We start from the raw sequence: 27,453 nt of genomic DNA on the forward strand, positions 1-27,453 counted from the left end.
TAGCAAAAATGAACAGATTGAAACTCATTCATCAGACTAGATCATCAAGCAGCTGGCAGCAGATATCTAAGTAATTCTTCAGTTGCACTTAACAAAGACATAAAGTATTAAGGTTCTTTTACATTTCTCCAAGCTCAAGCACGTTGAATATTAAACTACAACAAAAATTAATAAACATCAAATGACAAGAAGGAAATAGCATCACCATTGTCAATGGAGATTCCCATTATATTTGTAGTTTTTAAAGGTCACTTTCTCAATACAGGAAAATTCTAAGGACATGTATCATTCTTGTGATTTCATGCCAACCAAGCTCCACCAAATCTTTAAACTTGTATCTACAATACGTATGTTGGAGAAGTACTCACATGTATCTCCGATTATGCACTTATCAGCCATCAAGTTGAATTTTTATCAGTATTGCCTTCTTGTTGTGCTTTAGAAGAATCTTCCTTTTTATCCATGATCTGCTGGATACCTTCTTGATATCCTTCTATGAAACTCTTAAGAGCATCTTTATATGCAGAAGCCCTTGTCATGTATAACCTCTGTAAAGCAGGCCTTAAATCCATCCCTCATCTTGCAGCAATCGTTATTAAATCATTTCCATAGACAACATCAAAACAATGTAAAATTTAAGAAAATAAACTATAATACTAGGAAAATAAGAGAGAGAAAAGGGTGAGAGGAGAGAAATTGGCCTAAAAAATTTTAGTTGAAAATTTAATATCTTCCTTAACAACTGAACCTTGGCCTGGTGAAGAAAGGATTCATCAAAAATATGCCAATGGAAGTGTAAAATATAAGACTTGAACACAGGTGCCAACAACAAAATAAAACAAAATACAGTCACAGATGACTCTGAGCAGCAAGGGGAAAAAGAAATCAAAAAATAAATTCCATGCTATCTCCAGACAAGTTCTACGAAAAAAGGAAATTGAAATGAAAACCTAACTGAACTCAAACATTACGGGACTTTGATCCTTGACCTCCATAAGATGTCTCAAGCACGAATCTAACGTAAACCATCAAAAGTTACAGTTCTACAATCCAGTTCTAATATAGCTTCTTCATCACATAAACCATCCAAAAATACAATACTACTTAATCAAAATGCAATACTACTTAATCAATACTACTTCAAAAGGCTTGCCTGATGGCTTGGCCAAAATGCAATACTACTTAATCAATGTAGACTTAGGTTTAATAGTTGAAATAGTAAATACTTCTAAGTTGTTCTCTGGCTTATTCTATAAATTGTTTTTCTCTATTATTCTCTTTCTTTGTTTTCCTTCTTTCACTCACATTTCTTCTCCCTTTTCACTCTAAGGTGCTTCCATCTATCTTTCTTCCTTTGTTGCTCACAGTTAACAGTTTGCTTCCTTTATAAGTTACAATGATTAAGCTCATATGTAGATGATTATCATCCAAATTCAACCAGGATAAACTAATAATAAGAAATGGAGTTCATATAGAATGTTCACATGGCAAACCAAAATTTAATCTTATATTAACTTAAGCCAGATATCTCAAGTCAACAAGGAATCTGCATAGCAGTCACAAAAATGAAAATCAAAAGACAAAATATATAATACTAAGATAAGTGAGCATTGGATATGAGTACGTGTCTTACACAAGTATACTCATTTTTTTCGAAGTTTTTCTATATATTTGGACGATGATACTATATATTTGTGTCTATATATGTGTCAAACACAGGCATAAAGAGTTGGTAACATAAGACAGTATTTATAAACTGACTAAAGCATCTACATTCTTTTCAACTTGCAACAATCCCTATCCTATTCATGTTGATTTCCATAACAACAAATGTGCATTTATAAGTATAAAAGCTGTCAAACCCAGGGTCAAAGAAATCATTACCTTCTAAGGCCATAATGTAGTTATAGTAGTCTCTACCATCGAGAAGAAAGCTGGAAGACCCAACAGAGCTGTCAAAACCAGACCTTGTTCCTTAAACACTTTAAGAATCATAGATGCCTTAGGCCAAGCATTCCTCAACAACAATATGCACTACCCAATAACTCCATAACCAGCATTAGCCACTCCATCCACAGTAAAAACTCTTTTGCATCCAAACACCAATACACCACAAACCATTGCCACCAAAATACCCCTTTTCACCAAAACCATTTTTTGATCATTCCTCACACCTTCATTCTCTTCCCTCAACGATCCCACATGACCAAAAATACCATTTTTGAGGAATCAAAAAGCTTTGAAAGTTGGGGGTTCGAACAGGTGGAGATAATAGGAGTTGGGTAGTGATTGGTTTTGGGTAAAAAATTTGATTGGTTCTTCAAATTTCGATTAAAAAACATGAAAGATGAGGAATTTGTTGAATAAATAAAAGTAGGTCGACTGAAAATTGAGGATTCAAGTGCCATTTTTATCAATAAGAATAAATCAATAATTAAAAAAGATCGAAACTTGTTTAAGCAAAAAAAGAAGAAGAAGGGATTCTCAGGTTTCAAAGGAAGAGTCGTTTTGTAATGGAAAGATTCTAGTTAGCTGCAAGTGGGATGGCAATATATTGAAGAGAGAAAGATTTGAATAAGAAGAGAAACTGCAGATTGGGTTCAGAGGAAATGGGATTAAAAAAAGGTTTAAATTGATAAATTGGGAATTTGTTGATATTATAGTGGAAGGAAGAAGCATGAAAAAGAAAGGAAAATATTTCAGACGCGAGAAAGAAAGGATAACGGCAAAGGTAAAATTGAAAGCTTTAGCTAATTTCTTACCCACCCATTCCCTGAATCGTCATTCTATGGGGAGACCACCGAATGCTAAACAGCATTTTTGCCCTGAATAAGCCTGTATGGAATAGGGCTGTAATAGCTTATTACACCCAACCAAACAATGGTTTAATAATAGGTCCACTGAATTGAGCTGTAATGCATAGGTATTACATCCAACCAAACATGTTAGTTTCTAATGTCACAAAACTAAATATCAAGCCTAGTTAAATTTCAAATTTATTCCAATAGTTTTCTTTACTTTTCAACTTGGTCCTAACATGCTCAAAACTCATACTTCAATTTCTCTTCAAAATCAAACTCAATTTCATCAAATACCCATTAATGAAAATTTGATAAACATTTAAAAATTGACAATTCCAAGGCATGAGTAAGCTTAAACAAAGCTTAGATGATCATGAAAACATAAAAAAATTCAAAGAATGGACTTAGTACGTTAGGGATTTTGAACCAATTTGTAAAGAAAGAAAAGAGAAAATTCTTTCTTTTTCTTCCTATTTGGAGGACGCAAGCTTGAAAAAGATGAATACTCTCTCCACTACTTGTTATTTATACTAAGATTAATGTTTTAATTAACTTAATTAATCATGATTAGTTTACTAAATTAAGACATGTACTTGTTTATTAATTATAATTATGGAACTAAATGGATATCATCATCATTTTCCACTATCACACAAGAAACAATGGTTTAATAATATTTAGGTCATTTGGTTGATTACTAATTAGGTCCTCAAGTGTTTTCGAAATTAAAATTTAATAGTGATTGAACTTTTACAATTTAGTCCCTGGACTTTAATTAATGATTTTCTCGATTTAATTTCTCAATAATTTACTAATATATTTTCATACTAACTTTGTAAATCCTTCTATTCATATTTTCACTAACTCTGTTTATGGAATTAGGTTCCGAAATTTCATTTTCCAACACCAAAAAAGTCAGATCGTTACAGAATGGATTTAACCCATAGAGATTAAGGATATCCTATAAGGGTAACACATATAACAAAGTCATTGGATGAGAACTTAATAAGTAGATTCTGTAATGGTATATAAAAGGGAGAGCTCAATCATGGTAATTTAGTGGAATGACTCAATGACTAAATAATGTTGTAATTAATAGACGAAGAGTTAGAATTTAATTTTATTATTTGAACCCTAATTATATATGTCTAATCAATCACTCTGCTAGCTTAATATAACATTGATGGTTTGCATTTGAATCAATGAGATGAGTAAATGAAAATGATGAACTAGAGAAATAGATCGCATATATCACTATTCGCTGTGAATTTATTTTCTCACTATGAGCAAGAGATGACTTAGAGATTGAAGTAATATTTTCAAATTAGTATTTGATTGATTGTGACTAAATAATTGAATATCAAAGTGCAAATTAAATTAATTAGTCATTGCAATCTTGTTGAGCAAGGAAATTAAATTAATTTACTCATTGATTCTAACATGATAATGTGGTCATGACTTTAACAGAATTAGAATTTGGTTAAAAAATAAATAAATTATAAAATTAATTAAATTTATTTTAATTAATTAATTTTTTGATAGTAGAAAAATGATTATTAGGTAGGTTAAATTATATGAGATAATTAAATATCTAAATAACACATATAATTATACCCAACATACAAATGAGTCTAAGAGATCTGATTAATACATGATGGGCAAAAAACCCTAGTCTCCATAAAGGAAGGTGTTGCCCCTTATTTAGTCCTAGTAAGAATGCATATTTTAAATTAAAATATTATTATTTTTCAGCTCCTTCTTGTTCAACTAATACTCTTGTGATTTTCTCAATAAATAAAGACAATTGACAAGGGAAAAAAAACAATATTTAGTTTCGGTACTCTATCAAAATTCAGTGACATTTATTCTTCCAAATATATTCTAATTTTGAGAGTCTTTTTTTCTATTTCTAGACTATGAGAATTACTTATATTCCCACTAAGTATCAATAGAAACATCGGTTTGTGAATTAGAGCACACACTCTAAGCAAGTTAGGGTTTGAAAATAGAAAAGAATATCGTGTTGGTCGAAAGTTGGGAAACATCTTATATTGCCTATTCCAAAGCACAGGTACAAATTTGATAAAGAGTTTATTGCTATAAATAGCACCATATTTCGGGTTTTAGTTAAAAAAAACATAATTTTTTGTTGTGCAACAAATCTGTTTTATAAACTAAAGTTTTCCAACAGAAACACTAGGAAGCACATAAGTGTTCATCCTTCAAGCATACCAAAAAGCACCGAAGTGCTAAGCACGAAGGCATCATGGACTACATGTGAATGCAAGGCCCAAAGACAAAAGAGAGTGCACAAAATAGGTGTAATGCTCAAAAGCATCAGAACTCCAACCATATTTAATCCATATCCAATCATATCCTATTTATTTCACTAAGTTTACTAGGACACATTATGTACATAAATATCTTAAATCAATTATGGCAAAAAACATATTAATCATTCATACAGAAATGAATACAAAGCTTATAGAGTTCACATAGTTTCGAGTATATCAGACAAACTTTTGTCTAATTTCACATATTGGCACAATGAATGCCTTCACAAATACGTTCAATTCCAATTTATCAATTTAGGTCTTATAGCCATGTTCATTGTTCAGATTATTTTTTTCAAGCATCAAAGGTATTAAGTTTATTTGTTTGTTAACATTTTCATAGTGATTTCTAAGAACGGTTGTCATGACCTCACATATAATTGAACCTCCATTTTATAAGTTATACACCATTATCATGTACCAAAAATTCTCTTATTAAACAAGATAGCTTGTAAATACATGTTACTCGTCAATATTACCAACCCACACACACGTACTAATCAAATCACTTTTATATGCCATTCCATGGCAACCAAATTTTTCATATCACATTATTAGTTGGTTTGGCACATTATAACTAAGGCTCATTAGGCTTAAACCTTTCACAAGTCAATGTTTCAAACACCCTTGTCCATGGAGATTTCCATGCAATTATTACATAAACATTTTCAGATTCATTACAAAATTTAACTAATTTCCTAAACATATTAGTATAGGAAAGTAAAATCAAGCCTCACTTGAATCCATCCTTTTACTAGCTTGAAAATTCATTTCTCATCATTCCTCATTCACCTATCCACAAACGCATAACCAAATATTATTCAAACTTTTCTCGTAACAACCCATAACAAATATCAAGTTAAGGAAGATGGAAAACTTTATTACTAACCTTATTGAAGCTTTCTATCTCTAGCTTCAAGTTGATCTATAAAAAGAACCATAAAAAGACCTTGCTAAAATAATGGTTTTGAAGGTTATTCAAGCTTGATTATGAATTTCCTAGTTGATCTATGCAAGAACTCAATATGGGTGTTGATATTTTTTTAAGAGATTTAGAGAAAATAACAAAACAATGAAAAGGGAAAGCTTCCCCTCGGTGAAGGAGAGGGGGCGGCTGGTGGGTGGAGGAAGAGGATGACTTTTCATCCCTTTTTTCCCATTTTAAAATACCAAAATAACCTAAAGTCAAAGTTGGTCAAAATTCATTTAAAATTTGTGTGATCCACAATTCTTCTCACAAAAATAATCACATTAAATATCTTATCAAAATAATATTTTCAATATTAAATTCTAGAGAAATGAACAAATGCCCTTTTGTAGCAAAATAATCATTTTACGTCTCTTTGCACAACCTTTACAACAAATAGATACTTGTCAACTCAAATATCATAATTCATATTTAATCTTTAATATCAATCCATGGGTAAGGAAAATTACATATTTTCCCTTTTCTCAATAAAAATGGAAAATTTGTAATTTAATATCTATACTTTCAAATTTTTTCAATTTGGTTCCGGAAATGACTTTCATTACATCAATTCATATTCTAACTTATTCTCATGTCAATTAATCAATAATAACTTGAATTCCTCATTTTGGTTAAAATGTATACTTTAGTCATCAAACTTTTCAAAATTTGTAATTTAATTCTTTTGTCACTTTTCCCACATCTACAATACTTCTCATCAATTTTCATCGCTCATGTCAATTTCTCTCTTCTTCTTTTTTTAAACATTCTTTATTTGACTCAATTTCCAAATTTCTCAAAAATTCACCTTTTTTTTCTAGTCGCAAACATTACATGTCTTATAAAAAATTTGGAGGGTTACAAAGTAAAAAAAATTAATAATAGGATAAACTATAAAAATGGTTATCCAACTATGCCCACGTTACTGTTTCAATCATCCAACTTTAAAAATTTCTAATTTAGGCACTAATATTTCGTTCCTATTTTGGTTACCTGCCATTAAATTTATAACGGAAAGCCTTTTTCTAACTAGTGTAATAACACATTTAGTCCTCAATACTTATTTGTTCTATTCATTTGATCCTAGTTTAAAATAATTCAATAAATTTAACCCTTCACGTTTACAAATTCTATCAATTTAAACCTCAAACTTCCTAATCAAAGCTTTTAGCTTTTAAAAAAGAAGCATCCCACATCTATTAATTGCTTTATTTATGGTTGAAATTATCCAATTTAGTACATAACCCTTTTTGTTAAATTTTTAAGAAGTTGATGCTAGAAATTAACTAAACACCATTAAAAAAAATAGAAAATATAAATTTTAAAAATATAATATATAATAAAATTATATGAATAGTTTAATATTTGTAAAAAATAATTTTTCATTCTTACTAGCATAATTTTAGCTTTTAATTAATTTGGTAAATGATTAGAAACTAAATCAGATTATTGGTGATACATATAGCTTATTATGGATTTAGAAAATAAAAAAAATAATTAAAAATAAATAGAACACATAATAATATCTTAATCAAAATCATTATCAATGTAACAAAAGGAAATTCTATTAATTCTTTCACATTTTTATCTTATGAAAAATTAAATGTTATAATTTTTTGCTTATATAATTATCAATTGAACAATTGAACTTTGCAAAGCTATATTTTTTAACTCTAGATTTAATTTCCAATTTCAAGAACTAATTTCGAGGACTATTTCTATGCACCATGAAGGAAATATCATACTATTAACAATAAGAGTAAATCTAAAGTATTTTTTTAAGGTTTTTCTTATTTTCTTTAGCTAAAATTTTATCAATTAAAGGGTTATAAAATATTATATTTAGAAGAAAACCAATGAAAAAAAAAGAAAAAGAAATAAGGTGTCAAGATAAACTCATTGGTATAAGGAATTGGCTCAAAAAACTTTGATTAAGAAGTTTGATGATCAAATTGATAGAATTTGCAAACGTGAAAGGTTAAGTTATTGAATTATTTAGAGTTAGGATCAAGTTGATAAAATAAGTAAGTATGGAGGATCAAATGTGTTATTATACCGGTTAGAAAAAGACATTTGTAGGGTGACTAAAACAAAAACGAATTCAAATGCCAATGCCTAAATAAAAAATAAAAAATTGTAGGGTGGCCAAAGCAAGAACACAGGCATAATTGGGTGATCATTTGTATAATTTACTGTTAATAATAAATAACACAATTTAGTTAAAATTAGTATAATTAATTTATAATAAACACTATATAATTTAAATAGATATTTAGTAGGTCAAAATATATGAGAAATTCTCTCTTAGTCAATAATTTTTTCAAGTTATATAAATAAGTAGTAAAATATCATTATTTTAAAAAATAAATATATGTATTAAATTAAAATATTGCTATTATTTTATAAAAATATGACCAACTTTATTTACAAAAATGGGCCACTTTTTTTATTATTTATTGGAATGGACTGAAAACACTAAAACGCATTCATGTAGGAGCGTTTTAGGGGGAAATTCTAACAAAACGTGTCCTTAAAGGAGCGATTTTTCCATGTTATCACAAAACGCGCTGATGTGGACGCGCTTTGCTGACATGGCAAAATCGCTCCCTTAAGGACTCGTTTTAGCCTGTGTTTTTTACCCCCAATAGTTATTTAAAATTTTGACCGTTGAGGGGTTCAACGGTAAAAAAAAACTATAAAAACCCCTCCAATTTTTTTCACACAAATATTTCTTCCAAAATTCTCAAAAAACCTCTTAAATTTTTCCCTAAATTTCTCAAAGTACTCTTTAATTAATTATTTCCTTTAATTTTTCTCTAAATTAGTATTTTTTATAATTTAAGAAATATTTGATCGTCTTAGCAATGGCTGGGGAATTAATTCGTCTCGATCATAAACACATCTCCGTCAAACAAATAAAAATGGTAAGGGTTAATTTCAAATTTGAATATTATTTAATATTTTTTTCATTTATGTAATTTTAATTAATTTTTATTTTATAATTTTTTATAATAGCCTGTAGATCGGGTGTTACAATGTTATATTCATAATATGTCTGGTCCTTCATCACCGTTGATAGAAAATTACTTGAGGGAAACGGGTTTTTGGCACGTGGCCAACATGGGTGGGGGGTGCAAGTTAGACTCGAAACTCATCAGCACATTCTTAAAGAGGTGGAGGATTTGTAGTTACAATTGGGATTGCCGATAGATGGGTCCGTACTCACCAAGTCCGTTCAATCTGCTGATTGAAGGGCCATATGCTACGATCTTTTAGGTGCGATTCCAAATAATATTTATGGAGGTCGAATCGAGATGAGCTGGTTACGAGACACATTCTCGGAGCCGGGGAATGATTCGACTGAAGTAGAAAGAATACGATATGCTTTGGCATACATCCTTGAGATCATTAAAGGTTATCTGATGCAGACTTGTTACGAAAACTCGTACATCTGAGGTGGCTGCTGAAATTCGTTGATTTTAGAGTAGCTGGTTAACTTAGTTGGGGCTTTACCATGTTGGCAACATTGTACAAGGAGACGTACGAGGCGATGAAACCAAATAAAGCCAAAATCGAAGGTTGCCTATCACTATTACAATCATTGGCTCAGTTTCGCTTTCCATTTTTACATCTTTGAGTGAACCACCCATATACATTCTCACTCATAACGAGGTAAAATTTATATTAGATTTTACAATTATTACATAGATTTAAAATATAATTTTATGCTAAAAATTTATTTAATTAGGTGGAACCATTTGACGAGTTATGTTGGAATACCTACCGCTCTTGAAGATATACGGCTTCTATTAGACCAACGGTTGGAAGCGCATGTAAGTATTAAATAAAATATATATGTAAGTATTAAATAAAATATATATATACATAACATATTCATTTCATATTTAGTATTTAGTATTATGTATATAACTAATATTTTTATCACGTTCATATAGTTTCAATGGACACCATACGAGAATCCGACAATTCGAGCAGTAATTCCAGATGAATTCTGTCAAAATTCGAACATTTGGCATGTTAATGTCCCATTGGTCAACTATGCTAGAGATGCACCAGACCGATAGAGTGTTGCAACAATTTGGATTCTGACAACTGATTCCCGTGACACTTGAGGTGCTCGATGATGAGCACAAAATCGACTTACAGCAATCGAATACGCATTGCCCGGTATTCTTCTCAGAATATATCAAAATTTGGGAAAATCAGTATGATCATATGCCTACTTGCGAACCGATCATCGTTCCAGAGTTAGCATGCGCACCAGATTACATGCCATGGTTTAGGATCCATGGCAAGTCATATTTGCTCTCGGAAGAGCAGAGGCGTCGATAAATTTGTGTCGAAAGGAAATGACGGAGCCCTTTAAATCCAACGAGAATGGATGACGACACGGGCCCATCAACAGCGCCTATACAATCACTGGGCCCAATGCCTCAAGTGACGACACCCACACTACAACCCCTTCAAATTATGCAGGTGCTTATCCTAGCCTTTATATGTATCCTAACCCTTATATGTTTCTTTTTCCCAGTCCTATGCCAGGTTAGAATGCATGGCCCATTGCATTTCCTTTCCCGATAACTCCAAGTCAACCGACGCAAGAGGGATCATATGACGCACCGTCAGGAAGCTCACCTCATTCCAATCCCTATCGCCTTATGGAATTCAAACACCTCCACTTTGGGTTATGCAAACACCTCCGCATTTTTTTATTCTATCAAGGTGGGTCATCCTCCCAACACCCACAACCAGAACAACCACAAACCCCACTGAAAGCTGAACTAAGAAGGAATCTAGTGCGTAAATATCGACCATCCCCATGTGGAACTGATTCCGACCAGCACATACATTGATTTTTTAAATATATTTGTATAAACTATTTTTATATTATTTCATTTAATAAAATAAAAGTTGTTTTGAATATTTTAATAGTAAATTATTTTTATATTTTGTCTTATTTAATAAAATAAAAATTCTTTTGAATAAGGTAATAGAATTAATGCAACATAGTTTCATTTAAGCAATTATCAACTATTTCGATTTGGATATATTTGAATTGTATAACCTGGGTTCCTACACCATCCGCACAATTTTTGTTGGTTCATTCTTTCTCGGATATCCATATTATCACATATTTGACTCGAGCAATGTCGACTTTTTGGTTTGCGACATAATTCTCTATTCGGTAACAACTTAAATAGAGCAAGTGATACAAATGACCACTTACGTTCTTCTAGGACCAGTGGGAATACGTGTCTCTACACATTGTACATGTATTCTATTTTGTACACTTCGTTGCCATAACTTATTGGATCAAAACGAAGATTCTGACAAGCTGTAATTCCATGAGTGTATGGATAACGAAATGCGTCAAACGTCCCACAGTCGCAAGTCCTATTTCTCAAGTGTACACGTATGCTTGTGTCCACTGATCGAAAGGTATGTTACAGAGGTACTCTGCGTCTTGATCGTTAACTAACCGCAAAATCACCAACATCTCATGAAAATAGTCCTTATTGATCTCGTACCCTGTCAATATAAGTTGACAGTGAAAATTACATACCACTTTTCTAATCAATATAAATTGAATATTACAAACGAAATTATATAAATAAAGATTAAATACCCATGTTGATCACTTGTCGTTGTTCAGCGATAAACCAATATTGCCCGTAGTAGTTGGACACAACGTACCTTAGATAATAACGATGGTGTGTGTGATCCCATAGGCTTCCTTGCCGCTCAATTACAGCTAGTATTCCAATACCCCGATTTGATATAACACAGATATCAGGTTGGGGGCAGACATGCCTCCTTAACTTAGAAAGAAAGAAATCTCAGTCATCACCTGACTCCCTCAGTGTTATTGCAAATGCAATTGGAAGGATTCTCCCACCGCCATCCTGTGCCATAGTTAGTAATAGTCGATAGGTATATCTACCATACATAAAGGTACCGTCAATTTGTACCAATGGCTTGTAGTACACAAATGCGTCTCGGCATTGCTTAAAGCTTCAGAACAGATGCTTGAACACTTGGCATCCACGGAGCAAGCAGTTGTTGTAGTATACTAGGGCTATTTCAAGTTCTGTTATGCAACCTGGGACGTACCTCTCTAGCACCTGACACTACTATCACACCTCATTATATAAAGCATCCCACCCACTATGCATCTTTTCCAACGCCTTCTACTTAGCTATCCAGCCTTACGGTAAAAGGGCGTATACCTTAATTGGCTACGAATATTGGCAATTAAGGCCGATACAGAAGCCTTGGGATCTGCTTTCACTATCGGTAGTATTAAGCTAGCTATCATATCTGAATCCATCTTGGGATGATCTTGTGAAACACTTGTCAACGAAGTATATTAAATAATACAACATTAAGTAATAACAATATTATTCAAAAGCCCTAAACACCCAGTGATATTGTACCGGCAACACAGGTATGTGGACCTTTGTACTTATTTTTTCTCCTACAAGCCTGTCTTTTTCCTAACCGAAGCCGTAATTTTTCATGAACATGTACCATCTTATACTGCACACTTGGCCTCAAAATTCTCAGATTTGGATTTAACCGCGTGGTAGTTAATGCCGTTTATAATGCTATATTATTTCAATGCACCAAGAAAACTATTCTTACTGGAAAACTCCATATCAACTTCTAATTCACCCTAATCCAACGACAAATTTGTACGATCATGCCTTCTGTGTGGTAGATCTGGAAACTCCAACGTATCATCTGTCGATAGATCGACATTATGCATGTGGGCTGGAAGCGAGTAAGCCCTAAATTGCAGATCTTCTTCTTCATCATCTAAACCCTATTCACTGTCTTCAGGTTCAGTTGGAACAGACTTCGGTTCAAAAAATAATACAAACTTCTGCACTATCACGGCCGGGCTCTCGAGGTGGATCCACATCAGACTCATCATTCAACCTACCATCATCTACAACATACTAGGTCCCCTCGCCGGTGGATGTCGTAGGGAGTACATCATCCCTTCTTGTGGACGTTTTGTAATGTCCCCAATCAGGTGTGGATTGCTAACAACTAGAAGTTGATGTCATTCCCCAGTACGTATTTCCAGCATTGAACATCGACCCACTGAGGTGCATGTCCCATCCACTAACTAAGTGTCGTGCAGGAGTTATGTATTTCATACTGCCACCAAACACCGGTGCTTTCGTGTTCTACCTCCCACTGACTGAGTGTCGGGTAGGGGTCGTGTATTCTTCTCAAATAGTAGTAGATGTTGAAGTCGCAAATACTTCATTTGGCGATGAAAATTATATATATAACTCAAGATAGGTGATCCATTAGCGAGATGAGTCTGTACCATCGCCTCCAAGCTACGACCCTCTTTGATATCAAATAAGTCATATATGTCACGGGATCAACCAAAGCACAAAATTGATACTTAATAGATGAAACTCTCATTGGCATCATTCTAAAGATTTTGTGCTTAAGTCTTTTACGAAGTTCTGTCAAATCTATGTTCTAGTTAAAAACCAGTCGCATTGTGTTCTCCGATAAAAAAATAACGTCATTCTCGGTGTCACAGACCTCACCATCATAGCAAATAACAACACTAATACGTTCACTCATCTTCAATTTCTATTTTCCTTAGCCTCTCTAATTTTTCTTGTTGTAACTTCTGCAACATGAGAATGAAATTTGGCTCATTTATAGCCTAAAGCCAATCAGGAACTACTGTAGAAAAAGAGCGTCGACGTGGGAGCTTTTTTCAGTAATTTTGCTGACAGTGCATCCTACTTGAAGCATTTTTTACACTATTTTTCAGAACCTTCTTCTCAAAATTATTTTTTCAGGAACTAATGTAGAAAAAAAGCGTCCACATTGGAGCTTTTTTCATAAATTTTGCTGACAGTGCATCTTGCTTGAAGCGTTTTTGACATTATTTTTCAGAACCGTCTTCTCAAAATTATTTTTTCAGGAACTATTGTAAAAAAAGAGCGTCCACGTGGGAGCTTTTTTTAGTAATTTTGTTGACAGTGCATCCTGCTCGAAGCATCTTTTACACTATTTTTCAAAACCGTCTTCTCAAAATTATTTTTTTAGGAACTACTCTAAAAAAAGAGCGTCCACGTGGAAGCTTTTTTCAGTAATTTTGCTGACACTGCATCCTGCTTGAAGCGTTTTTGATACTATTTTTTCAGAACTGTCTTCTCAAAATTAATTTTTCTGAAACTATTGTAACAAAAAAAAACAAAATCCTTCTTGTCAATATATTTTTTCTAAACCCTAAACCTAAATCCTTTTACAAAAACCCTAAAAGCTAAACACAAAAATTATTTAAAAAAAACTAAACCCTAATTTAATTAATTTTCTTAAAAACTCTAAATCCTAATTTAATTTATTTATTTAAAACCCCTAAAACCTAATTTAATTATTTTTTTAAAAAAATTCTAAACCTTAATTTATTTTTTAAAATTCTTAAACCCTAAATAAAAAACCCTAAATTATTTTAACAAAACACTAACACTACAACCCTAAAACCCTAAACCCAAAAACCCTAGGCACTAAACATGCAAATAGCCCTAGCCCTAGAAAAACACGGGCTAAAATGCGTCATTGAAGGAGCGATTTTGCCATGTCAGCAAAGCGCATCCATGTCAACGCATTTTGTGCTGACATGACAAAACCGCTCCCTCAAGGATGCGTTTTGCTGGAAATTTCCCCTAAAATACTCTTATGTGGACATGTTTTGGTGTTTTCGGCCCATTCAGATAAATAATGAAAAAAGTGGCTCATTTCCATAAATAAAGTTGAAAATGAGCCTTTATTGATAAAATAGTCTAAAAATATTCATAAATTTAACATCATATACAAGTATATTTGAAAAGCTAAAATAATTGAATCTAGATGTAATTTTTTGTAATTAATTAAATACGTAATTACTTTAATTTTCATCTTCTTTCTAACAATTAAAAAACGTAATTAAAGTATTCCAATTATACTATATTCAATAAAATACAGTAATTACCATAATTACCCCATACACCATGTATATATATATAAAAGCAACTACGATCAAATTTCAAAATCAGCCTCAATTAGCCGGTGCCTTTTTATGCAGGAAGAAAATAGCTTATCTGTGAGTCGAGCTATACGGTATAATGATGAACTGAGATGAGAACAACACTTAGCAGCGTATATTCTATCATGTGATTCGAGGGATTAATGCATAATTTGCTGCGTATGTTTTGGGGGGACTCCATTCTTATCTACTTTTCCGGGTTTTGGAGGGAAATGCTAGACCAGACTGACTAGCACTATAGCGTCCAATTTATGGCCAGAGATGAGTTCACACCCTTATCAAAATCCCAACATCTGCAATCATTTCTCTTATTTCCAAATTATAACATCTTTTCTATCAAAAAACAAAAAGGAAAAATGAAAGGAAAAATATAGAAACCCAGTGTAGTACTTTTTAACTTTGTAATTATTAAAAACCATGCCCACTGGTTAAACTACTAATATTTAATAATTTTGGTAATTTGATGGCCAAGCAGGGTACGCTAGCACCAAATAAGGAAAAGGGGTGTTGCACATTTTATCAATCAGTAGGATCGAGAGTAATCGTCCCATTGAAAGGAAAAAAGGCAAAGCTATTCATAGTACACCAACAACGAACCGGTGGTTTTAGGTAAGATACAAAGAAAAAGGAAAGTGGAGACAGACCTTACCATTGTAATTTCTATAATGCCAGCTCAAATTAGCATTAAGAAAAAAGCTTATGGCTCTTCAGCACGTCCTGGCTCGCAAAGTTGGTTCTTGGTTCGCCTCGTCCCAGACAGTTACTCAATTTCACAGCTAAGCCAAAATCTTCTATGTTTTCAGTGCATGAATCTCAATACCCAGTAGCACACGACTTGACCTTGGAGAGCACTAGGACGACACAGAACAGCTATGAAACCAAATCAATCAAACGACTCCAACTAAAATAATAACAATGTTGCAAGCATGTAATGTTTCGACATCAATTGGTCACCAACATGAACTTAACATAGTAGAAACATCAGTCAAGATCCAACTGACCCTCCTCCCAAGGAACCAAACCCCCTATACATAATTTCTAGTACAGAGCAAACCTTTGGAGCATTTAAAAGGATTCCCTAAAGTAGAGACTGTTATAACCACTCACTACAATTTTTTTTCCATGTTGTGACACCTATATCAAAGTTGAAGCAGTGGCAACGCCATTACAATACCAAAGATGGAAACAAGCAACAACATCATCCACGTCGGGAAAGACTGTTTCTGGTTTCTTCGTGTATTCCTGAGGGTATCTACTTTTTTAACATCTTTCCCTGAAGAGTTAACAACTTTTTCAGTCTCGGGTTTAGAATTTTCTCCTTGAGGTGATTCTGGTGATAAATGCTCTGACACAAGCTGCTGCTGCTTGTTGTGCTTATCCACATACTCCGGAAACAGTTTTCTGAATGTGGGGCTGCCAAAACAGACCTAAGATGTAATTCTCAATATGGAAAGCAATGTGCACAAACAGTTTAGAAAACAAAACCAAGGCAAAATTTTCCTGATAGTAACTGCGCAGACACCGTTCAAAAAATAAATTGAAAATAAAAAGGGAGGTACAATGGAAAATGTGCAAAGATTTAGACTGAAGCAAACTACTCAAAGCAACTTATTACTGTTAACATCATGTACAACCGTGTAAAGTTTATTTTTTTGCAAATAACAATAATAATCCAGCTGACAGAAATACATTTAGCTTCCGAAAGACTGCCAAAGCATATTCACAGCGGCAGACAATGGATGAAACTAAATTGGAGACCCTTATATCATAAATAAATAAATAAACAGAAAAATGAAAAAAAACCAATGCAGGTGAATCAGTAGACTCACTTTTTACAATTAAATGCAAGGGATGCCTTTGCCAAGCGTAGCTTTTCAGAAACAGTAGTGTTCACACTGCCAGTGGTAGGACTATTATCCATCTGCACAAGAAATAAAGCAGCTCAGCATAAGGACATCCCCAATGTAAGCAAGAAGTATCCACAACCTAACTGCAATCTAAATTATTTAAATGACAAGAAAGACACCAAGTCTCACCATGAAAGAGAGAAGCCCGGTAAGTATGCTGCAATATTAAAGAAAAAGATTTTTAGCAACAAGAGCTAAAGATGCAAATACAAGCTATAGCAACTGTAACACAGTCAACAGCACCCTGTGACAGTTACATGTTTGAACATATGATGCAACAACAAAAGGAACTGGCAATTAGAATGTAATCTTCATACCTAGATACAGACCACATAGGGTTCCAACTTTCTGGATGAACTGAAAAAGAACATGACCAAGATTAAAATGAAAGCAGCTGTTAGAGATGCAGATAAAACAGGAATCTAATTCATTAAAAAATATTACAATCACTCATGGACAAGCATATTTTCTTCTGTGTCATAAACCGTCCATTGGGGGTGATCATCCTACATAGAAGAAAAATGCAGTTCAAGGTTTCAAAGAGCTTTGTGTTTTCTATCATAAATTTTAAAAGGGTTAAAACAGTAAGAAAGTGCATACCTGATTCCAGGAGGTTTGTAGGGATACTCTGGAGGGAACTTGATCTTTCCATAATAATACCCACCTTAGCAAACCAAATTGAATGAATAAATAAATGTCAGTTAGCTTCTTCCAGAGTGCACAATGATCCAGAGAAAATCAACCACAAACATCATGGAGTAAACTAGCTAACCTGCAAAAGGCGTTCCTTCACTCCCTTCCAGCACATAATCTGAATGAGCGAAGCAGAAAAATTAAATCAATGTCCATAAAAACCACTGCATCAGTTATATAACTTAGACAAGAAAATCATAGCAATTCAATCAAATACTTAACCCAGTGCTGGAACCTCATTCAATGAAAAAAGACTAGGGTACTTGGATAACAGGTCAAACAGAAGTAATATCCGGGAAACAAGTCAATTTTATAATGCAACTGCACGAGTAGAGGAACAATATGCCATTCCTGAGTGATACAATATCCATACTTATTACTTGCAACAGTGAAGAAATCAACTAACCAAATTGAGGATAGACGACAACTTCCTTCAGAACAATATCTTGGAAGGTATAATTGGATAAAGATTACGAGACAATAGAGATTGAACTTAGTTTTTGTACAATTATACCAGAAGTCTGCTATAGGTTCAATTTCCACATTCAATCACAAATTTACAGTCCACAACTTAGCTAGCATGAAGCATATTGCAAACCAACTACCATCCCCACACATAATTAACCAACAGTCAAGCCATGAATCATTTCTCAACAGCATTGGGAAACAGGAAAACACATTTTCCCGCTTTTACATAAGATGTTTTCATGTGATTGTTACAGAGTCTTATCCAAAGAAAGAAGATGAAAAAAAAGATTTAATAAACTTACGCCACTCAAGAATGTCATTTGGGGATGGACGAGCAACAACATGAGAAACTGGTTCCTACAAGGTCATAGAATAACTGTTAAAAATTATCAAAAAATAGTATTAAGCTATAATAATACCAACAACTTCTTATTCTAGCATCAATTTTCTAATATTTTCAATTTATTAGTGAAATGAGTGAAAAGATATCCAAAAAATTATTTGTCAATGGTTATGTAAGTTTAACAGAATGCTGAATTGTAGACTGATAAACTACTAAAACAGACAATAATTCCCAATCTGTCCACTCTTGATGCAAGTCATACACACGGTACCATAGGCATAAAATTTTCCTTGAATCAAAAGAAGAGTTATAAACCACACAGATACATAAATACTAAAAAATTACATTGAAATGACAGGATAACTAGATAATATTAATGAATAAAGAACAGGTAAGCATATCCATCACCAATTCATATAAAAAGCATGAGTAACAATAAAAGGAACTGGATGAAATGAAAGGATAAAACCATACCTTACAAAGTGCTCTATATTCTTTCTGAAGGCGCTTAACACACGATTTCTCCGCCATTCCTCTGAAACCTAAAAGTGGTCTGGGCCACAAGAAAATAAAACCCCACCCCCTGTTTCGTTTCTTCAACTTTCAAATTATAATTATTCACTGACCCAAGAAAAAAATAGAAAGAGTAAAATAAGAACAAACAGTTAAATGGAAGACAGCAATACGATAAATTCCACAAACATTTGCCTAAAATCCTCTACCTAAAGATCCATATAAGCAGGCAAATTAGCTAATTTATCGACTAATCAAAGGCCTAAAAACTCCAACAATAAATTTACGTACTCGTAACCAAGAATCATGAGAATAACTCAACAAAAGTAACATCCTTTTTTCTTAGATTACTTTAGTTAACAGCTAGTTTAATAATAAAACAAAGATTACCTTAAGGAGTTGCCAAAATCATTGCAAAACAATTAACAAATAAATTGCTAAATCTGTTTTAGACTGATATAGATTGAATTATAAAATTTGATGATCAATTAATTAAATTTAAACTCAACGTCTTATCAAGGAATCACCCTTTTAAAAAAAATGAAAATGGAGATCGGACTTTTATTACTGAAATTCAAAGACGATAAGTTCAAAAATATCCCAAAATCGAGGGGGGAAAAAAACTAAAGAGAAAATTGAATTTGAAAAAGAGAGAGAAATTACCTGGGGATCGAGGCAGATAAAAGAAGCTGAAACTATAACTAAAAGAAAGACGAAAGAGAGGAAAGGAAAGATCTAACGGAGAGCGAAAGCGAGAGAGGAGGATTCTTTTGACGCTGGGGATTTGTTTGTTACGCTTTATGTGATAGTACTGTAGCGTACTACTAATGCTGCCGCTGCTCCTTCCTTTCCTTCCCTTTCTCCAGTTATCGTCTCTCCTTCGAGATCGACTTGCCGGAGGATTTTGCTTTTGCTGCTTTCTTGAAATGACATTATCAGCCTTCTTCAAATCATTTCATTTTCTAGTATGTGGAAATAATTAATGGTTAATTTGGTAATATCAGATGCTTGTTTCCTTTTTGAATAACATTTGTTTTAGCACGGATTGGAAATGCAGTTTGACAACTGTATTTTATATTGCCAAAAAAGAAAAACTAAATTTAGAATTTTCAAAAAAATAAAAAAATAAAACCAAAACAGAAGTACTTAAAAAAACCTTAATTGAAAATTACAATTAATTGAGTCAAAATTAGACATGAATTCAGCAATTGAAATATAATTTTTCGTTGTGACAGGTGATATGTGAAAATTGCTGATTTGACGTAGAAAAATGTTAATAATGAGTTTAGTTTTTAATTATTTTTATAGAATTTAATTGAGTTTTTAATTATTTAAGCTTAAAAATTGTAAAATACTATAATAAATGTAGAAATTTATAAAACCTACAAGAAAATAAAAGGTAAATGATATCTTCTCATCGACATTACATGATAAATATAAAAATAACGTAATCACGAGTTATTTGTCTAGAACGAATGATTTAATTACTTTATGTTATGATTAACTTTTTCATGAAGAAAAATATAATGTTTATCATGAGATAAAATAAATTATATTGGGAGAATGAATTTTATCCCAAAAAGATCAATGATGTCATATGTAGTTAACACATATATGATAAGGTCATTGGACAAGTAGTTGATAAGTAGCTTTCGTAATGGTATATAATATGGAGAGCTCGATCATAATATTTTAGTGGAATGACTCTATGACTAAATAATGTTATAATCAATAGAAAATGGCTTGAAACTTAATTACAAATTATTTGTACTCTAATTATATATATGTTTAATCGATCCCTCTACTAGTTCGATATAACCTTGATGGTTTGCATTTGGATCGATGAGATGAACTGTAACACCCTTCACCATCCCATCAAATAGTATGAATGGGAGTTGCTATCGAAAACTTTCTTACCTTGTTTGAAAATTTTCTTTTAATAAAACAACATTAGGAATGTTATAAAAAAGCCAATTTTACCAATAAAGGCCCATTTCCAGCTCTATTTACAGAAAAAGGACCACTTTTTTCATTATTTATCGGAATGAGCCGAAAACACTAAAACTCTTCCACGTAAGAGCGTTTTAGGGGGAAATTCCAACAAAATGGTGTCCTTGAGGGAGCGATTTTACCATGTCAACACGACACGTTTTGCTGACATGGCAAAATCACTCTTTTAGAGACGCGTTTTAGTCTGTGTTTTTCTAGGGTTAGGGCTATTTGCATGTTTAGTGCCTAGGGTTTGTCGGTTTAAGGTTTTAAGGTTGTAGTGTTAGTGTTTTATTAAAATAATTTAAGGTTTTATTTATTTAAGGTTTAAGAATTTTATAAAAAAATTAGGGTTTATATTTTTTAAAATTAATTAAATTAGGTTTTAGGGGTTTTAAATAAATTAATTAAATTAAGGTTTAGTTTTTTAAAAAAAATAATTTTTGTGTTTAGCTTTTAGGGTTTTTGTAAAAAGGTTTATGTTAAGGGTTTAGAAAAAATTATATTGACAAGAAAGGTTTTGTTTTTTTTTTCTACAGTAGTTTCAGAAAAATTAATTTTGAGAAGACGGTTTTGAAAAGATAATGTCAAAAACACTTCAAGCAGGATGCACTGTTAGTAAAATTACTGAAAAAAGCTCCCACATGAATGCTATTTTTCTACAGTAGTTCTTGAAAAAATAAATTTGAGAAGACTGTTCTAAAAAAAATAGTGTAAAAAACACTTCAAGCAGGATGCACTGTCAGTAAAATTACTGAAAAAATCTCCCACGTGGACGCTCTTTTTCTACAGTGGTTCCTGAAAAATAATTTTGAGAAGACGATTTTGAAAAAATAGTGTAAAAACGCTTCAAGCAGGATGCACTATCAAAAAATTAATGAAAAAAGCTCTCATGTGGACGCTTTTTTTCTACGGTAGGTCTTGCTTGGCCTTAGGCTATAAATGTACCAAATTTTATTCTCATATTGCATAAGTTACAACTGAAAAATTAGAGAAGCTAAGCAGAATAGAAATTGAAAATGAGTGAACGTATTAGTGCTGTTATTTACTATGATGGTGAGGTCCATGACACCTAGAACAACATTGTTTTTTTATCGGAGAATACAATACGACTGGTTTTTAACGAGAACATAGATTTTACAGAACTTTGTAAAAGGCTTAAGTGCAAAATCTTCGGAACAACTACAATGAGAGTTTTGTCTATTAAGTATTGATTTTGTGCTTTGGTTGATCCCATGACATATGACTCATTTGATATTAAAGGTGGTCGTAGCTTAAAGGCAATAGTGCAGATTCATCTCGCTAGTGGATCACCCTATCTTGAGTTATATGTACAATTTCATTACCAAATGAAGCATTTGCGACTTCAACATCTATTGTTGTTCGAGAGGAACACACGACCTCTACCCGACACTCCGTTAGTAGGAGGCAAAACACGGAAGCTCCCATGTTTGGTGGTAGTATGGAATATACAACTCCTGCACGACAATCGGTTAGTGGATGAGACATGCATCTCGGTGTGTCGATGTTCGATGTTGGAAATACGTACTGGGGAATGACATCAACTTCTAGTGGTTGGCAATTCACATTGATTCGAGACGTTACGAAACTTCCACAAGAAGGGATGATGTACTCTCTACGATGTCCACCGGTGAGGGGACCTTGTACGTTGCAGATCATGAAGGGTTGGATGATGAGTCAAATGTGGATCCACCTCGAGAACCTAGCCTCGATAGTGTAGAAGTTGCATTATTTTCTGAACCAAGGCTTATTCCAACTAAACCTAAAGACGGTGAAGGGGGTTCAGATGAAGAAAAAGAAGATCTGCGATTCAGGGAGTACTCGTCTCTAGCCCACATGCATAATGTCGATCTATCGGCAGATGATGCGTTAGAGTTTCCAGATCTACCATACAGAAGGTGTGATCGTACAAGTTCGTCATTGGATTCGGGTGAATTGGAAGTTGGTAAGGAGTTTTCCAGTAATGATAGTTTTATTGGTGTATGAAAACAACATAGCATCATGAATGGAGTTAACTACCATGTAGATAAATCCAAATCCGAGAAGTTCGAGGCCAAGTGTGCAGTGCAAGACAGTACATGTTTATAAAAAATCATGGCTTCGGTTAGGAAAAAGACAGGCTTATGAGAGATAAAAAAAGTACAAAGGTCCACATACCTGTGTTACCGGTACAGTATCACTGGGTGTTTAGGGTTTTTACATAGTACTATTATTACTTAATGTTGCATTATTTAACGTACTTCATTGACAAGTGTTTCACAAGATCATCCTAAGATGGATTCAGATATGATATCTAGCTTAATACTACAGATAGTGAAGGCAGATCCCAGAGCTTCTATGTCGGTCTTAATTGCCAATATTCGTAGCCAATTGAGGTACACGCTCTCTTATCGCAAGGCTTGGATAGGTAAGCAAAAGGCGTTGAAAAAGATGCATAGTGGGTGGGACACTTCATATAATGAGGTGTGGCAGTAGTGTTAGGTGCTAAAGAGGTACATCCTAAGTGGCATAACAGGCCTTGAAACTAGCCCTGCATACTACAACGATCGCTTGCTTCGTGGATGCCAAGTGTTCAAGCGTCTGTTCTGGAGCTTTAAGCAATGTCAGGACGCATTTGTGTACTGCAAACCATTGGTACAAATTGACGGTACCTCTATGTATGGTAGATATACCCATTGGCTATTGCTAGCTGTGGCATAGGATGGCGGTGGGTGAATCCTTTCAATTGTGTTTGCAATAACACTAGGGAGTCAAGTGATGACTGAAATTTTTTCCTTTCTAGGTTAAGGAGGCATGTCTGCCTATAACTTGATATTTGCATTATATCAGATCGGGGCACTAAAATACTAGCCGCAATTGAGTGACAGAGAAGCTTATGGGATCGCACACATTATCAGTATTGTCCAAGGAACATTGCGTCCAACTACTACGGGCAATATCGGTCTACCACTGAACGACGACAAGTGACGAACATGAGTATTTAATCTCTATTAATATAATTTCGTTTGTAATATTCAATTTATTCTAAATAGAAGAGTGGTATGTAATTTTCGCTATCAACTAATATTGGTAGGGTACGAGATCAATAAGGACCATTTTCATGAGATGTTGGCGATTTTATGGTTAGTTAACAATCAAGGCACAGACTACCTCTGTAACATACCTTTCGATTAGTGGATAGAAGCATATGACGGTGGCCTACAATATGGTCATATGACCTCAAACCTGGCTAAATGCATAAATTTTGTTCTGAAAGGAATGCATCATTTGCTGATAACCTCGATTGTACGAGAGACATATTTTCATTTGGCGGTACTATTTCCAAAGTGAGTAGCAAGTTATAAAGGCCAAATGCAGGAAGGCCATATATGGTGCTGGAAGGTATTGCAAGAAATTAACAAGGCGAAGGCATAGGCCAACACCATACAGACAGTGTGTCACGATCGAGACAACCTATGGTTTTGTGTGACGGACTACGATAGACCGAACCTATAACACCCCACGCCTGTATCCGACGCCGGGATAGGGTTCAAGGTGCTATCGAAATTACACACTAATAAACAAACAAAACCGAGTCATATATCTATATTTCAATTTAAAATTTCTCAAATTTCATCTTTAAGTCCCTAATATGGACCTACGGGGCCCAAAATATGCTTAAAAAGTGATTTGGGACTAAACTGGGTACTTTGGAAACTTTTCCTTAAAAAAAGGGGCACACACCCGTGTGGCTCCCATGGTCGTGGGGCCAGCATGTGGGTAGATTTGTGTTGCTCACACGACCATGGGACTAGCCTGTGGGTGATTCTGACTTTGCCACACGGCCTGGGCACACGCCCATGTGACTTGGCCGTTTGAAAACCTGATTTTTCACCATTTTTAAGTTATTTTCACATATCAAACACACCTAGTTCATGCCCAAAACATTGACTTATAAATCTTGATCAAATAACATTCATTTATCCATTTCCTGTACCTAAACACAATTATACACTAATAGAATCCAACCAATCAATTATTTCAAGCCAAAACATGTATATTTCATTTTAAAAAACAAATCATCACATTCAACATACTTTGAATACTTAATCATTCATACAATTACATTATCAAATCACCTCCTATACATGCCATATAAATCAAAAAGTTGTTTAACAAAATCTACCGGAGTAAATCTGGATAGTGTGATCCTTGTTGTAGATCTGATCCTCCGTATGTATATAAGTCAATCTACAACACAAATGTCATACACAAGTAAGCTTATAAAAGCTTAGTAAGCTCATAGGCATAAAAACACAAATCTTGCCGAACATTGTACACAATCATACACCTTTTAATTTTAACTACTTTATCCTGTAAATCACAAATTCATTATTAAACTCTTTTGAATAATTTCCATGTTGCTATTCACGAATTTAACTTCTTTGGGCCCCCTTTTTTCATTTATTTCCATTGTCAAATTATGGAATAGTAATGGGATTAAGTGCTTCATTATCACATTACCATAGTAAACTATGGACTTGTACATTGTCACATATCACACACCGAAGCCATAGCTTTGTTATGGTCTTATACGGATCACATCACACACTGATGCCATATCCCAAATATGGTCTTATACGGAATCACATTATCATGTCATACCGATGCCATAACCCAGCTATGGTCTTATATGGGAACAAATATCACATTGCTCTGATGCCATAGCCCAGCTATGGTCTTATACAGAAGCACATATCACATCTTTTTCGTCAATTCATCATGGTCATAAAAATGAAAGCACTCAAAACCATTATTCCAACTAATTTGTACTTTTAATTACATATTATTTAGTAATTAATACAATTTGATAGCATTCATATACAATAATATACCTTAGTGAATCATAAGATTTTCACAACAAAACATTAAAATTTGCCATATGAACTTAGTTGGGCTAATTTGCAAAAGTCGTAGAAATTCAGGGACTATTCTTAAATTTTCTCCTTTCCACGATTCACTTCGTTTTCTTGATCTATGATTATAAAATCATTCCTTCATTAGTATCTATTTCGATTCTATTCTATTTCACAACTTATGCCCTTAATTTTTTGAAATTACACTATTACCCCAAACTTTTCAATTTTTACAATTTAGTCCCTGCTCAATTTATTCATCAATTAAACTAATTCCTTTCAAATATCATTTTATCCAAACACTAAAAACTACTTCACAGTCTTTGACAGTCCAATTTTTAACACAAAACCCTAATTTCAACAACTTTCACAATTAGGTCCTAAAATTAATTTCTATGAAAATCTCTTCATAAAATTATCATATAATAAAATTAAAACTTCAATTCCATAATAAATCATCATAAATTTTCAGCACTTATTCATGGGAACTTTTAAAATTACCCATGAAATCAAAAACTAATGAATTAAACAAGTGGACCTAGTTGTAAAAATCTTAAAAACACAAAAATTACAAGAAATAATCAAGAGTTGAACTTACATGCTGTAGAATATAAAAACCAGCTTCTTATAAGCTCTCTACTGGTGTTTTTAGCTGATGAAGATGAAGAAAAATGTTGAATTCTCTAGAATTACCAACTTCATCATATTTTACTATTAAATTTTTACCCTATTTCCAATTTTGTCCCTTGTTCACACTTGATTTTTATTTTTCCTGCACACACATGCCGTCCAGCCCAATAATAGGTGTTTAATTGCCTATTTAGTCCTCCTTTAATTGTTACTAGAACTATTTAATCACATCTCACAATTTTGCACTTAATTCAATTTAGTCCTTTTTACCCAATTAGCTACTGAAACCTTAAACTTTCTTGACGAAACTTTAATACTAACTTATTAACACTCTATAAATATTTCTAAAAATATTTATGGCTCGATTTATGAATTTGAGGTCTCGATACCTCGTTTTTATCCCATTTTATCTACAACTTCTTTTAATTCATAATTTCACTAATTCAAAATTATTTCTAAAACCACACTTAACATTTACTTACTAATATCTAAACTCACCTGTCAGATTTAGTGATTTCAAATCACTGTTCCGATATCACTCAAATTTGAGCCGTTACAATTCTCCCCCTTAGGAAATTTCGTCCTTGAAATTTCGTACCTGAAAACAAATGAGGATACTATGATCTCATAAATTCTTCCGTTTCCCAAGTTGCCTCCTCTAATCCATGTCGATGCCATAACACTTTTACTAATGGTACTCGTTTATTCCATAGTTCTTTAACTTCCTGAGCTAATATTTTCACCGGTTCCTCCGAATAAGTCATATTTGATTGTAGCTCTATCTCAGTATGAGGAATCACATGTGAAGGGT

At 33.2% G+C, this 27,453-nt stretch overlaps 1 protein-coding gene and 2 long non-coding RNA genes across 7 annotated transcripts; all 3 read right to left on the reverse strand.

Moving 5' to 3' along the window:
* Window positions 1-4,194, reverse strand: LOC107961840 (uncharacterized). The gene is made up of 2 exons (XR_001701446.2): window positions 1,885-4,194; window positions 1-579 (listed from the first exon to the last, which is right to left on the reverse strand). It is a non-coding gene; the product is annotated as an uncharacterized lncRNA (long non-coding RNA).
* Window positions 4,195-5,643: 1,449 nt separating this feature from the next.
* LOC107961839 (uncharacterized) lies at window positions 5,644-6,330 on the reverse strand. The gene is made up of 2 exons (XR_001701445.2): window positions 6,024-6,330; window positions 5,644-5,926 (listed from the first exon to the last, which is right to left on the reverse strand). It is a non-coding gene; the product is annotated as an uncharacterized lncRNA (long non-coding RNA).
* Window positions 6,331-16,056: 9,726 nt separating this feature from the next.
* Window positions 16,057-20,150, reverse strand: LOC107961837 (ubiquitin-conjugating enzyme E2 34). 5 transcript variants are annotated; one of them, XM_016898002.2, is made up of 10 exons: window positions 19,771-20,150; window positions 19,069-19,215; window positions 18,554-18,608; window positions 17,863-17,901; window positions 17,691-17,754; window positions 17,535-17,596; window positions 17,408-17,447; window positions 17,220-17,247; window positions 17,013-17,104; window positions 16,057-16,596 (listed from the first exon to the last, which is right to left on the reverse strand). In XM_016898002.2, the coding sequence occupies exons 2-10, from the start codon at window positions 19,123-19,125 to the stop codon at window positions 16,323-16,325; spliced, it is 711 nt and encodes a 236-aa protein (XP_016753491.1). In that variant the 5' UTR covers window positions 19,126-19,215; window positions 19,771-20,150; the 3' UTR covers window positions 16,057-16,322. The 5 variants fall into 5 exon arrangements, with proteins under 5 accessions (XP_016753491.1, XP_016753492.1, XP_040971552.1 ...); XM_016898003.2 differs by having other exon boundaries at window positions 19,069-19,188; window positions 19,771-20,142; XM_041115618.1 differs by having other exon boundaries at window positions 19,069-19,177; window positions 19,771-20,139.
* Between the last annotated feature and the right edge of the window lie 7,303 nt (window positions 20,151-27,453).

Source organism: Gossypium hirsutum, chromosome A06 (assembly GCF_007990345.1).
Source record: "Gossypium hirsutum isolate 1008001.06 chromosome A06, Gossypium_hirsutum_v2.1, whole genome shotgun sequence".
NCBI lineage: Eukaryota > Viridiplantae > Streptophyta > Magnoliopsida > Malvales > Malvaceae > Gossypium > Gossypium hirsutum.

Bases quoted from the DNA above. Each gene is read 5' to 3' on its own strand.
- LOC107961837 (XM_016898002.2), bottom strand. From the start codon at position 19,125: ATGGCGGAGAAATCGTGTGTTAAGCGCCTTCAGAAAGAATATAGAGCA. The intron at 18,609-19,068 runs GTATGGTTTTAT...ATGACCTTGTAG, and splicing joins AATATAGAGCACTTTGTAAG to GAACCAGTTTCTCATGTTGT. The intron at 17,902-18,553 runs GTAAGTTTATTA...TCGCTCATTCAG, and splicing joins AAATGACATTCTTGAGTGGC to ATTATGTGCTGGAAGGGAGT.